General features: G+C 62.4%; 2 protein-coding genes across 2 annotated transcripts; one reads left to right on the forward strand and one right to left on the reverse strand.

The window, feature by feature from the left end:
• The first annotated feature begins 213 nt into the window (after positions 1 to 213).
• On the forward strand, positions 214 to 6,484 carry C1QL4 (complement C1q like 4). The gene is made up of 2 exons (XM_053967599.1): positions 214 to 1,798; positions 6,061 to 6,484. The coding sequence occupies exons 1-2, from the start codon at positions 1,283 to 1,285 to the stop codon at positions 6,238 to 6,240; spliced, it is 696 nt and encodes a 231-aa protein (XP_053823574.1). The 5' UTR covers positions 214 to 1,282; the 3' UTR covers positions 6,241 to 6,484.
• Positions 6,485 to 7,682: 1,198 nt separating this feature from the next.
• On the reverse strand, positions 7,683 to 13,258 carry PFDN5 (prefoldin subunit 5). Its single transcript, XM_053967698.1, has 6 exons — positions 13,158 to 13,258; positions 12,252 to 12,354; positions 10,719 to 10,750; positions 10,512 to 10,586; positions 9,253 to 9,358; positions 7,683 to 7,911 (listed from the first exon to the last, which is right to left on the reverse strand). Exons 1-6 carry the CDS (start codon positions 13,227 to 13,229, stop codon positions 7,835 to 7,837), a joined length of 465 nt encoding a protein of 154 aa, XP_053823673.1. The 5' UTR covers positions 13,230 to 13,258; the 3' UTR covers positions 7,683 to 7,834.
• Between the last annotated feature and the right edge of the window lie 619 nt (positions 13,259 to 13,877).

Genomic DNA, 13,877 nt, shown 5'->3' on the forward strand with positions numbered 1-13,877 from the left:
GTTCCTTCCCGGCTCCATCCCGGCTCCATCCCGGCTCCATCTCGGCTCCATCCCGGCTCCGGTGGCGGCTCCATCCCGGTTCCACCCCGCCCCGGTGCCGGTTCTATCCCGATTCCGGTGGCGGCTCCCTGGCGGCTCCATCCCGGCTCCGGTTACATCACCAGCTCCCACCCCGGCTCCGGTCCTGGCTGCTGCAGGAGCTCCGCTCTGACTCCGTGTCCGGCTGCGCTCCCAGCCCCGTGCCCGCCTCCGCTCCCGGTTCCGCTTTCGGCCCCTCCAGCACCATCGGCTCCGGTTCCGTCCCCTCCGCCAGCGCCGGTCCCGGCTCCGCCCGCGGCTCCGGCCCCGGCCCCGCTGCCGGTCCCGTCCTCGGCCGCAGCCCCAGCCCCGCTCCCGGTGCCACCGCCGGCTCCGCCCGCAGCCCCGGCCCCATTCCCGATCCCATTCCCGGGCTCATCCCGGCTCCCGATCCCATTCCGGGCTCCCGATCCCATTCCCGATCCTATTCCCGGCCCCATTCCCAGCTCCGGATCCCATTCCCGGCCCCGTCTCTGCTGTGGGTCCCATTCCCGGCTCCACCCGCAGCTTCTCCTCCGGCCTCGATCCCATTCCCGGCCCCATTCCTGATCCCATTCCCAATCCCATTCCCGGCCCCATCCCCTCTCTGGGTTTCACCCCCGGCTCCACCCGCAGCTGCAGCCGCTGTCCCCATCCCTGTCCCCATCCCTGTCCCCATCCCTGTCCCCATCTCTGTCCATCCCACTCCCCATCCCTGTCCCCACTAACTCCAGCCCCATCCCCTCTCTGTCCCCATCCCCACTGCCATTCCTCCCTCCCCCAGTGCCACCAGCAGCCCCATCCCCATTCCCAGCCCCATCCCTGTCCCTATTCCCATCCCCATTCCCATCCCCATCCCCATCCCCATTCCCAGCCCCATTCCCTGTCCCCATTCCCATTCCCATTCCCTGTCCCCATTCCCAGCCCCATCCCTGTCCCCATTCCCATCCCCATTCCCATCCCCATTCCCAGCCCCATCCCCATCCCTGTCCCCATCCCTGTCCCCATCCCTGTCCCCATCCCTGTCCCTATTCCCTGTCCCCATTCCCAGCCCCATCCCCGTCCCCTCCCCGTCCCCGCCGGGGCTCCAGGCTCAGCGGGCGGCCTCTCGCCGTCTCCGCCGCTCGCCACCATCGCTCCCAAGGGCGACGAGGACCTGCTGGCGCTGGCCGCGTCGCGGCTGAGCCGCAGGAAGCGGGTGGCCGGCGTGGCCATCGGCGTGGCCATGCTGCTGGTGCTGCTGGTGGCCATCCCGCTGCTCGTGCACGGCTCCAAGGCGGCCGCGCACTACGAGATGCTGGGCAGCTGCCGCATGGTCTGCGACCCCTACCCCGAGCTGCCCCCCGCCTCCCCGCCGCCCTTCCTGCCCGGGGCCAAGGGCGAGCCGGGCCGCAAGGGCCGCGCCGGCCTCCGCGGGCCACCGGGGCCACCGGGCCCGCGGGGACCTCCGGGAGAACCGGGCCGGCCGGGCCCGCCGGGGCCTCCGGGGCCGGGGCCGGGCGGGTACATCCCGTCCTTCTACAGCCCCAAAATCGCTTTTTACGCCGGCCTGAGGAAGCCGCACGAGGGCTACGAGGTGCTGCGCTTCGACGATGTGGTGACCAACGTGGGCAACTACTACGAGCCCTCGAGCGGCAAGTTCACCTGCCCCCTGCCCGGCATCTACTTCTTCACCTACCACGTCCTGATGCGCGGCGGGGACGGCACCAGCATGTGGGCCGACCTGATGAAGAACGGGCAGGTAACGGGACCCCCGCGGGACCCCCCGAGCGCCCAGCCCGCTTTGCAGCCCCGCTTTGCAGCCCCGGTTTTTAGCCTCGGTTTTCATCCCCCGGTTTTTAGCCCCGGTTTTCATCCCCCGAGCGCCCAGCCCGCTTTGCAGCTCCGGTTTTTAGCCCCCGGTTTTCATCCCCCGGTTTTTAGCCCCGGTTTTCATCCCCCGAGCCCCCAGCCCGCTTTGCAGCTCCGGTTTTTAGCCCCCGGTTTTCATCCCCCGGTTTTTAGCCCCGGTTTTCATCCCCCGAGCCCCCAGCCCGCTTTGCAGCTCCGGTTTGCAGCCCCCGGTTTTCCTCCCCCGGTTTTCATCCCCCGGTTTTTAGCCCCGGTTTTCACCCCCGAGCACCCAGCCCGCTTTGCAGCTCCGGTTTTCATGCCCCGGTTTTCAGCCCTGGTTTTCACCCCCTAGTTTTCACCCCCCCCCGGTTTTCAGCCCCCCCTTTTCAGCCCCGGTTTTTAGCCCCGGTTTTCACCCCCAGGTTTTCACCCCCCGTTTTCACCCCCAGGTTTTCATCCCCCGGTTTTCAGCCCCGTTTTTCACCCCCGGTTTTCAGCCCTGGTTTTCACCCCCTGGTTTTCAGCCCTGGTTTTCACCCCCCGTATTCACCCCCCGGTTTTCAGCCCCGTTTTTCACCCCCGTTTTCAGCCCTGGTTTTCACCCCCTGGTTTTCAGCCCTGGTTTTCACCCCCCCGTATTCACCCCCCGGTTTTCAGCCCCGTTTTTCAGCCCCGTTTTTCACCCCCCGGTTTTCATTCCCCGTTTTTCACCCCCGGTTTTCATTCCCCGTTTTTCAGCCCCGTTTTTCACCCCACCGTTTTCACCCCCCGGTTTTCACCCCCCGGTTTTCAGCCCCGGTTTTTTTTCAGCAGCCTCGGGGTTGCTGTTTTGGCCCACGGTGGTTTCGCTGTTTTGCTTTGGGTGATTTTAGGTTCTCATCCGGGTTCAATCCGTTCGTGATTTCCCATGCTCGGTTCTGCTCCATCCCAAATCCCCACATCCCGTTTCCCTCATCCAATCCCCCCCCCAAATTCCCATCCTGCTTTCCCCCATCCTCAGTTCCTCTCCAGTCCCATTTCTCCATCCCATTCCCCCAAATTCCCATCCTGTTTCCCCGTTTCCCTCATCCAATCCCCCCCCCCACAAATTCCCATCCCATTTCCCCCATCCAATCCCCCCCCAGTTCCCATCCTCCCCCCATCCCTGATTTCCCATTCCCAGTTCCTCCCCAGTCCCACATCCCATTTCCCCCATCCCATTCCCTCCCAAATTCCCATCCAATCCCCTCCATCCCTGCTTCTGCTCCATCCCGAATCCCCACATTCCATTCCTCCCATCCAACCCCCCCAAATTCCCATCCTCCTCCCCCCAGCCCTGATTTCCCATTCCCAGTTCCTCCACCCTGCCCACTCCCCACATCCCATTTCCCCCATCCAATCCCCCTTTTAAATTCCCGTCCTTTTCCCATTCCCTGATTCCCATTCCCCAGTTCTGCTCCTTCCCAGTCCCACATCCCATTTTCCTCATCCAGTTCTCTCCCAAATTCCCGTTATTTCCCCCCATTCCCTATTTCCCCATCCCCAGTTCCCATTTCCCCCCATCCAATCCTGCCCAAATTCCCATTATTTTCCCATCCCCATCCCCAGATCCCATTTCCCTCACCAAATCCTGCCCAAATTCCCGTTATTCCCCCCCATTTTTGATTCCCCACATCCCATTTCCCCCATCCAATCCTGCCCAAATTCCCATTATTTTCCCCCATTCCCCATTTTCCCATCCCCATCCCCAGATCCCATTTCTCCACCTAATCCTGCCCAAATTCCCATTATTTCCCCCATCCCCTATTTTCCCATCCCCATATCCCACATCCCATTTTCCCCATCCAATCCTTCCCAAATTCCCATTATTTACCCTCATTCCCTATTTTCCCATCCCAATATCCCATTTCCCCCCCAATCCTGCCCATTCCCCCCCCCAAATCCCATCCTTTCCCCCCCAAATTCCATCATTCCCCCCCCATCCCATCCTTTTCCCCTCAAATCCCCTAATTTCCCCCCCAAATCCCATCCTTTCCCCCCCAAATTCCATCATTCCCCCCACCCAAATCCCATCCTTTTCCCCTCAAATCCCATAATTTCCCCCCCAAATCCCATCGTTCCCCCCACATTTCAAAATTCCCCCACCCCCAATCCCATCCTTTTCCCCATCCCAAATTCCCGGGGAGGGGGGGACAGGGGCCGTGCCCCCCCCCCCCCCGCTCCCTTTGTTCGCTCATCCCGGACTTTTCCCATCCGTTTATTCCGGGAAAATCCAGGAAAAGCAAACAAAGATTGATCGGGGCTGGTCCCCGGGGGGTTCCGGGCTCGTGGTCAGCGGCGAGTGACCCCCCCCGAGCCCCCCCGTGGGAACAGGGAGGGGGAAAAGCGGGAATTGGGGAGGGATGGGGTGGGGAAACGGGATGTGGGGATGGGAATGGGGAATGTGGAGAGGAGGAAGGGGAAAATGGGGGGGAAAATGGGAATTTGGGGGGATTGGAGGGGATTGGATGGGGAAATGGGATTTAGGACTGGGAAATCAGGATAAGAATGGGAATTTGGGGGGATTGGAGGGGATTTAGGGAATTTGGGGGGGATTGGATGGGGAAATGGGATTTAGGACTGGGAAATCAGGGAAAGAATGGGAATTTGGGGGGATTGGAGGGGATTTAGGGAATTTGGGGGGATTGGAAGGGATTTAGGTTGGGATTGGATGGGGACATGTGATTTAGGATTGGGGAATCAGGGAAAGAATGGGAATTTGGGGGGGGGGAAAGGGAATTGGGGGGGAATTGGAGGGGATTGGATGGGGAAATGGGATTTAGGATTGGAAAATCAGGGAAAGAATGGGAATTTGGGGGGATTGGAGGGGATTTAGGGTGGGACTGGATGGGGGAAATGGGATGTGAGATTGAGGAAGGGAAATCTGGGATGTGGGAGAGGGAGATGGTGGAAAATGGTGGGGGGGAATGGGAATTTGGGGGGATTGGATGAGATTTAGGGAATTTGGGGGGAATTAGAGGGGATTTAGGATGTCATTGGATGGGGAAATGGGATGTGGGATTGGGGAATCAGGGAAAGGGGGAAGAGGATGGGGGAAAATGGGGGGAAAAAGGGAATTTGGGGGGGATCGGATGAGGAAATGAGATGTGGGATTGGGGATGGGAATTTGGGGGGGATCGGATGCAGGAAATGGGATTTGGGGCCTCGGGGGGAGGGGGGTCCAGAACTGGGGAGTCAGGGAAGGAACCAGAGGATGGGAACTGGGGGGGATGGGACGGGGGGGGGGGGCGTGACAGCCGTGTCCCCCCCCAGCAGGTGGGGTCCCACTGATGATCTCAGCCCCCTTCCCTGGTGCCAGGTGGGGTCAGTGCCAGGTGTGGTCAGTGCCAGGTGGGGTCAGTGCCAGGTGTGGCGGGCGCCAGGTGGGGTCAGTGCCAGGTGTGGCGGGCACCAGGTGGGGTCAGTGCCAGGTGTGGTCAGTGCCAGGTGGGGTCAGTGCCAGGTGTGGCGGGTGCCAGGTGTGGCGGGTGCCAGGTGGGGTCAGTGCCAGGTGTGGTCAGTGCCAGGTGGGGTCAGTGCCAGGTGTGGCAGGTGCCAGGTGTGGCGGGTGCCAGGTGTGGCGGGCACCAGGTGTGGCTGGTGCCAGGTGGGGTGGGTGCCAGATGGGGTCAGTGCCAGGTGTGGCTGGTGCCAGGTGGGGTCAGTGCCAGGTGTGGCGGGTGCCAGGTGGGGTCAGTGCCAGGTGTGGCGGGTGCCAGGTGGGGTCAGTGCCAGGTGGGGTCAGTGCCAGGTGTGGCGGGCACCAGGTGGTGTCAGTGCCAGGTGTGGTGGGTGCCAGGTGTGGCAGGTGCCAGGTGGGGTCAGTGCCAGGTGTGGTGGGTGCCAGGTGTGGCGGGTGCCAGGTGTGGCGGGTGCCAGGTGTGGCGGGTGCCAGGTGGTGTCAGTGCCAGGTGTGGCGGGTGCCAGGTGTGGCGGGTGCCAGGTGGTGTCAGTGCCAGGTGTGGCGGGTGCCAGGTGTGGTCAGTGCCAGGTGTGGTCAGTGCCAGGTGGGGTCAGTGCCAGGTGTGGCGGGTGCCAGGTGTGGTCAGTGCCAGGTGTGGTCAGTGCCAGGTGTGGCGGGTGCCAGGTGTGGTCAGTGCCAGGTGTGGCGGGTGCCAGGTGTGGCGGGTGCCAGCCAGGTCCCCCCGCCAGGTGCGTGCCAGCGCCATCGCGCAGGACGCGGACCAGAACTACGACTACGCGAGCAACAGCGTCATCCTGCACCTGGACGTGGGCGACGAGGTGTTCGTCAAGCTGGACGGGGGCAAAGTGCACGGCGGCAACACCAACAAGTACAGCACCTTCTCCGGCTTCATCGTCTACCCCGACTGACCCCCGGGACCCCCGGGACCCCCCCGGGAACCGGGACACCCCCGGGACCCCCCCGGAACCGGGACCCCAACTGAGCCCCAAATCCAGCACCTCCTCCGGCTTCAGCATCTGCCCCGAGTGACCCCCGAGACCCCCCCGGGAACCGGGACACCCCCGGGACCCCAAATCCAGCACTTCCTCCGGCTTCAGCATCTGCCCCGAGCGACCCCGAGTGACCCCCCGGGACCCCGGCCCGGCCCCGCCACCCCCCCCCCGGTGACACCCCCGCCCCCCCCCCCCCGCCACAGCTCCGCCCCGCCCTGAGCGCGACACGCGACAGGCGACAGGCGACACCCGCATGGCAGCACCCCGAGCGGGGCGGGGTGTCCCAGTCTGCCCCAGTTTGTCCCAGTCTGTCCCCAATAAAAGGCGCCGGGGTTGGATCGCGGCTCTGCCTCTGCTCGGGGGTGGAGGGGACAAAGGGGTGACACAGGGGACAAGGGGCTGGCACAGGCGACAGCCGCGGGGGGGACACAGGGGTGACACAAGGGACAGCCAGCGAGGCGGGTGGTGGCACCTCCAGGCTGGCCGGAGATCTCCCCACAGCTTTTGTGTCACCCCCCGGTGTCACGCCTTGTCACCTCCCCCCCGCCGCCCGCGCTGGCTGTCAGCGGGGACAGGGACAGGGACAGGGACAGGGACAGTGACAGACACCCCCCGGCTGTGCAGGGACACTGCCACCCCCGTGGGGACACGCTGGGGACACCGCTGGCACGGGGGGGGCTGCGGCGGCAGCAGAGCCCACCCTGCCCGAGCCTGTGGGACACAGGAACCCCCCGGCCCTGTCCCCACTTGTCACCACCCCGGCCCCGGCCCTGGCCCTGTCCCCACTTGTCACCAGCCCTATCCCCAGCTTGTCACCATCCTCATTTCCATCCACAGCTCTGTCCCCCCTCCTTGTCCGTTTGTTCCCCCATCCCTGGCCGTGTCCCTGTCCCCTCCTGTCCCCAGCCCTGTCCCCATCACATTTTCTTGTCCCCATCCTTGTCCCTGCCCCCTCTTGTCCCCATCCCTGTCCCCCTCCTTGTCCCTTTGTCCCCCAGCCCTGTCCCCATCACATTTTCATCCCTGTCCTCATCCCTGTCCCTTTGTCCCCCAGCCCTGTCCCCATCAGATTTCCATTCCTGTCCCCATCCCTGTCCCCTCTTGTCCCCATCCCTGTCACTGTCGCCCCCTCGTGGTCACTGCCGGAAGGACACGGCTGCCGGGGGGGGGCTCGAGAAGGATTTTGGGGGGGGGCTCAGCCTCGCCGGGACCCCCCCGGGACCCCCAGAAACCCCCGGGACCCCCCAGACACCCCCCTACTCCTGAATGTCCCCAGGGCCAGGGTCTCCCCCATATCTTGGGCCCCCCCCCCCCCACAGCCGGGGGTCTCCCACCCCCCCAAAAACGCCCAGAGCCCCTCGGAGCCGTCCCACCTTTATTCCAGGGATGCTACAAAACGGGGGGGGGGTCGGGATTTGGGGGGGGGCTGCACCCCCAAATCCCCAGTGCAGGGTTTGGGGGGGGCTGCACCCCCAAATCCCCAGCCCCGGGTTGTTTTTGGGGGGGGGGGCTACGCCTTGGCGCCCCCCGGGACCCCCGGAGCCGCCGTCAGCTGCTGCAGCTTCTGCGTCATCATCTCCAGCACGGCTGGGGGGAGCGCGTCAGGGGCACCCCGGAAACGGGGAGACCCCAAAATGGGGAGACCCCAAAATGGGGAGGGGGAAAGGGGGGACGTGGGGGGGTCAGGGGCACCCCGGAAACGGGGAGACCCCAAAATGGGGAGACCCCAAAATGGGGAGGGGGAAAGGGGGGACGTGGGGGGAACCCCAGGAATGGGTCAGGGGCACCCTGAAAACGGGGGCACCCCAAAATGGGGAGGGGTCGGGGGGACGTGGGGGGGTCAGGGGCACCCCGGAAACGGGGAGACCCCAAAATGGGGAGGGGGAAAGGGGGGATGTGGGGGGAACCCCAGGAATGGGTCGGGGGCACCCCAAAAACGGGGAGACCCCAAAATGGGGAGGGGGAAAGGGGGGATGTGGGGGGAACCGCGGGGAGGGGGGAAAAGGGGGACCCCAAAACCATGGGGGGGGGGAAAGGGGGACCCCAAATCCAGGGGGGGCTGGGGTGGGGGGGAAATGGGGTCAGGGGGTCAGGAGAGAACCCCAAAAGTGGGGAGGGGGAAAGGGGGGACCCTGGGAATTGGGGGGGGGGGGAGTCAGGGAGACTCTGGGGCCAGGGGGAACCCCAAAATTGGGGAGGGGGGTAAAGGGGGGGTCAGAGAGGGACCCCAAAAGTGGGGAGGAGGGGAAGGTCAGGGGGTGTTTGGGGGGGCTCAGGGGGTTTTGGGGGGGTCCTGGGCAGTCTGGGGGGGGGTCCTGTGGTGTTTGGGGGGTCCCGGGGGTGTTTTGGGGGGGTCCTGGGCAGTTTGGGGGGGGTCTCAGGGGTGTTTTGGGGGGGTCCTGGGCAGTTTGGGGGGGTCTCAGGGGTGTTTTGGGGGTGTTTTGGGGTGTTTCAAGGGGGGCTTGGGGTGTTTTGGGGGTCCCGGGGGAGTTTGGGGGTCCCGGGGTGTTTTGGGGGGTGTTTTGGGGGTCCCAGGGGTTTTGGGGGTGTTTTGGGGGTCCCGGGGTGTTTTGGGGGTGTTTTGGGGGTGTTTTAGGGAGTGTTTTGGGGGTCCTGGGGTGTTTTGGGGGATGTTTTGGGGGTCCCGGGGTGTTTGGGGGGTCCCGGGGGTGTTTTGGGGGTGTTTGGGGGGTCCCAGGGGTGTTTTGGGGGGTGTTTTGGGGGTGTTTTGGGGGTGTTTGGGGGGTCCCGGGGTGTTTTGGGGGGTGTTTTGGGGGGTCCCGGGGGTGTTTTGGGGGTGTTTGGGGGGTCCCGGGGGTGTTTTGGGGGTGTTTGGGGTTGTTTTGGGGGTCCCGGGGGGTGTTTGGGGGGTGTTTGGGGGGTCCCGGGGGTGTTTTGGGGGTCCCGGGGGTGTTTTGGGGTGCCCACCCTGTTTCATGGCGTGCTTCTCCTGCAGGGCCGGTTGGATTTTCTCCATCTGCCGCGTCAGGAATTCGATTTTCCGCTTGAAAAACGCCCGGGCGGCCTCGGCAGACTGGGGAAAATGGGGGCAAAACAGGGGAAATTGGGAAAATTGGGGGGAAATTGGGAAAAATGGGGGGGAAATGGGAAAATTGGGGGAAATTGGGAAAATTGGGGGGAAATGGGAAAATTGGGGGGAAAAATGGGAAAATTGGGGGGGAAATGGGGTGAAAATGGGGTGAAACAGGGAAATTGGGGTGGGAAATGGGGAAAAACGGGAAAATTGGGGAAAACAGGGGAAAATTGGGGGGAAATTGGGGAAAATTGGGGGGAAATCGGGTGGGAAATGGGGAAAATGGGAAAATTGGGGGGGGAATGGGGGGAAATGGGGTGAAAATGCGGGGAAAACAGGAAAATTGGGGTGGGAAATGGGAGAAAATGGGGGAAAATTGGGGGGAAATGGGAAAATTGGGGGGGGAAATTGGGGGAAAAATGGGAAAATTGAGGGGATAAATAGGAAAATTGGGGAGAAAATAGGGGAAAATTGGGGGGGGAAATAGGGGGAAAATGGGTTGGGAATGGGGTGAAAATGGGGGAAAAGTGGGGTGAGAGAGGAAGGATCAGGGTGGGAGTGGTGGAAAATGGGGGGGAAGGAGGGGAGAGGGAGAAATGGGGTGAGAAAAACGGGGAAAAACGGGGAAAAATGGGGAAAATGGGGAAAAATGGGGAAAAATGGGGAAAAATGGGGAAAAAATGGGGAAAATGGGGAAAAATGGGGAAAAAACGGGGGAAAAACAGGGAAAAACAGGGAAAATGGGGAAAAACAGGGAAAAATGGGGAAAAATAGGGAAAAAATGGGGAGAAATGGGGAAAAATGGGGAAAATGGGGAAAAACGGGGAAAAATGGGGAAAAATGGGGGAAAAATGGGGAAAAATGGGGGAAATGGGGGAAAAATGGGGAAAAATGGGGGGAAATGGGGAAAAACGGGGGAAAACGGGGAAAAACAGGGAAAAACGGGGAAAAAAAATGGGGAAAAACGGGGAAAAATTGGGAAAAACAGGGAAAAATGGGGAAAAAATGGGGAAAAACGGGGGAAAATGGGGGAAAAATGGGGAAAAACGGAAGGAAAAAGGGGTTGGAAAGGGGGTGGGCGAGTGGGGGGTGGGGAATTGGGGCAGAGGGGTGGGGATGGGGGTCCCCAGCCCCCCCAAATCCCCCTCCCCACCTTCTCCACGTAGTACCCGGTGCCGACGTCCACCAGGACCGTGCGCACGTCCTGCAGCTTGCCCGGCACGTACATCTGGGGGGGTCACGGAAAACGGGGGGCCACGGGGGGCTGGGGGGGCTCCCACCCACCCAGGGGGGCTCGGGGGGGCACCCACAGCCCCCCACCACGGGGATTTGGGGGGTCCCAGGAGCAGGCAAAGGATACGGAGCTGGTGAGGGGCACCAGGAGATCCTTCCCTGCAGAAACAGGGAGGGGTCAGGACCCCCCCAAAAACACCCCAAAATCTGAGCCCAAAATCTCTCCAGGGTCTGCTGGGGTTTGGGGAGCCCCCCCCCCCCAATATCGGGATTTGGGGACTCCTCCATCAGGATTTGGGGTTTAGGAGCCATCCCGGGATTTTGGGGATCCCCATCAGGATTTGGGGATCCCCATCAGGATTTGGGGGATCCCCATCAGGATTTTAGGGATCCCCATCAGGATTTGGGGGATCCCCATCAGGATTTTAGGGATCCCCATCAGGATTTGGGGATCCCCATCAGGATTTGGGGGATCCCCATCAGGATTTGGGGGATCCCCATCAGGATTTTAGGGATCCCCATCAGGATTTGGGGGATCCCCATCAGGATTTTAGGGATCCCCATCAGGATTTGGGGATCCCCATCAGGATTTTAGGGATCCCCATCAGGATTTTAGGGATCCCCATCAGGATTTGGGGGATCCCCATCAGGATTTTAGGGATCCCCATCAGGATTTGGGGGATCCCCATCAGGATTTTAGGGATCCCCATCAGGATTTGGGGGATCCCCATCAGGATTTGGGGGATCCCCATCAGGATTTTAGGGACCCCATCAGGATTTGGGGGATCCCCATTACGATTTGGGGGATCCCCATCAGGATTTGGGGGACCTCCATCAGGATTTTAGGGATCCCCATCAGGATTTGGGGATCCCCATTACGATTTGGGGGATCCCCATTAGGATTTTGGGGATCCCCATCAGGATTTGGGGGATCCCCATCAGGATTTTGGGGACCCCCCCCAATCAGGATTTGGGGTTTAGGAACCACCCCTGAGTTTGGGGAGCCCCATCAGGATTTTGGGGATCCCCATTAGGATTTAGGGAACTCCCCCAGGTCCCTCTGGGTTTGGGGACCCCCCCCCCAACATTTGGGGACCCTTCCCATACTGGGGACCCCCATTAGGTTTGGGGACCCCCCCCCATAGGATTTAGGGCTCCCATCAAAATTTGGGGACCCTCCCCCAAGCTTTTAATCCCCCCCATTAGGATTTGGGGATCTCCCCCATAATTTAGGACCTCCCCATTAAGATTTGGGGACCCCCAGAAGATTTGGGGACCCCCCAACCCAAATTTCTGGTCCCCAAAATTCGTGACCATCCCACAGCATTTACAACTCCAATTTGGGATTTCCAAGCCCCAGATCCAGATTTGGGGACCCCTCCCCGGGATTTTGGGGACCCCTCGGAATTTTGGGGACCCCCCCGGGATTTTGGGGACCCCCAGAGGATTTGGGGACCCCCCCGATCCAAATTTGAGCTCCCCAAAATTCGCGAAAATCCCACAGCATTCACAGCTCCAATTTGGGATTTCCAAGCCCCGGATCCAGATTTGGGGACCCCTCCCCGGGATTTTGGGGACCCCTCCCCGGGATTCTGGGGACCCCCGGGGATTTTGGGGACCCCCTGCCGTGAGGATTTGTGTTTTTTTGGGGTGCCCTCACCCTCGTTGCCTTTGTGAAGGACGTTCAGGCACTCCTTGGCCTCCACGAACTTGGTCTGCACCACCTTGAGCTGGGCCAGGGACGAGGACAGGAACTCCACCTCCTGCGGGACCGGGGGTCCCCGAATTGTGGGGGGGGGTCCCCGAATTGTGGGGGGGGTCCCCGAATTGTGGGGAGACCCCCGGGGTTGGGATTTGGGGGAGGGGGTCCAAAGGATGGCCCCAAAGGGATGAGGAGGAAGAGGCGCTGCTTTTTTTTTTTTTTTTTTTGGGGGGGGGTTCCTGAAATTGGGGCGGGGGGCACCCAGGGCCCCCCCCCCAGATACCCCCAAATTCCCCTCCAGCCCCCCCTGAGCTGCCCCAGCTGCGACCCCCAGAAGTTGGGACCCCCCAAAACGCCCCCGGAGCCCTCCCAGGACCCCCGGGACCCCCCCAGGACCCCCGAGATCCCCTCAGGACCCCCGAGATCCCCTCAGGACCCCCCGGAATCCCCCCAGGACCCCCCGGGATCCCCTCAGGAACCCCCGGGATCGCCTCAGGACCCCCCCAGGACCCCCGAGATCGCCTCAGGACCCCCCGAGATCCTCACAAGACCCCCAAAATCCCCCCAGGACCCCCCGGGATCCCCCCAGGACCCCCAGAGATCCCCTCAGGACCCCCCGAGATCCCCTCAGGACCCCCCGGAATCCCCTCAGGACCCCCGGAATCCCCCCAGGAGCCCCCCAGAATCCCCTCAGGACCCCCGGGATCCCCTCAGGACCCCCCGAGATCCCCTCAGGACCCCCCCAAGCCCCTCCCCAGGCCTCTCCCACCCCCCGCACCTTCTCCATCCACACTCCCCCCACATCCCCCCGGGACCCCTCGCTCCCCACGACCCCCAAACCTCCCCCAAGCCCCCCCCCCGGACCTGCTCCAGCTGCCCCTTGAGCAGCTCCAGCTGCGGCAGCCCCAGCTCCCCCACGCTCACGGCCTGCGCCATCTTGGACCGCCCGCCCGCCCTCAGCCGGGACCGCGCCCCGCCCACTGTGAGCGCGCCCCCTGGCGGCTCGGAGGACCGCGCCCCGCCCACTGTGAGCGCGCCCCCTGGCGGCTCGGAGGACCGAGCTGGCGCCGGAGAATTTGGGGGCCCCCCCCAAAAAAGAAAAGTTCAGAGGGAATTTTTGGGGGGGTCCAGGAGAAATTTGGGGGTCCGGGAGAGATCTGTGGGGGCGCAGAAAGACTCAGGAGGGGTCACAGCTTTATTGTTGCAAAACAGGCGGATAAAAGCAGATTTTGTTAAAAAGTTTTTTGGTTAAAATTTCATTAAAATTGTGGCAGCTCCAACTCTTCCCCCCCCCCTTTTGTTCCTTCAGACACCCCAAAAATCCCCGCGGGGGTGGGGGAGCCCCAAAAACGGCACCAGAGGTAATGGGGAGACCCCAAAAGTAACAAATGGGGTCCCAAAGGGCACCGGCGGATCCCAAAAATGATGGGGGGACCCCAAAACCTCCCCCCCCAGAAATGGGGGCACCCCCAGTTCTCCCCCCCTATAAATAATGGGACCCCAAAAACAACTGGGGACCCCCCAAACTCACTCCAACCAATGGGGGAACCCCAAAAGCACCAAAGGGACCCCAAAGATGAGAAA

Source organism: Vidua chalybeata, chromosome 30, assembly GCF_026979565.1.
Source record: "Vidua chalybeata isolate OUT-0048 chromosome 30, bVidCha1 merged haplotype, whole genome shotgun sequence".
Lineage (NCBI taxonomy): Eukaryota > Metazoa > Chordata > Aves > Passeriformes > Viduidae > Vidua > Vidua chalybeata.

Excerpts from the sequence above, each read along its gene's own strand:
- C1QL4 (XM_053967599.1), top strand. The coding sequence starts at position 1,283 with ATGCTGCTGGTGCTGCTGGTGGCCATCCCGCTGCTCGTGCACGGCTCC. Across the intron at positions 1,799-6,060 it reads ACCTGATGAAGAACGGGCAG|GTGCGTGCCAGCGCCATCGC; the intron begins GTAACGGGACCC and ends TCCCCCCGCCAG.
- PFDN5 (XM_053967698.1), bottom strand. The coding sequence starts at position 13,229 with ATGGCGCAGGCCGTGAGCGTGGGGGAGCTGGGGCTGCCGCAGCTGGAG. Across the intron at positions 12,355-13,157 it reads TCAAGGGGCAGCTGGAGCAG|GAGGTGGAGTTCCTGTCCTC; the intron begins GTCCGGGGGGGG and ends CCGGTCCCGCAG. Across the intron at positions 10,751-12,251 it reads CCTTCACAAAGGCAACGAGG|GGAAGGATCTCCTGGTGCCC; the intron begins GTGAGGGCACCC and ends CTGTTTCTGCAG.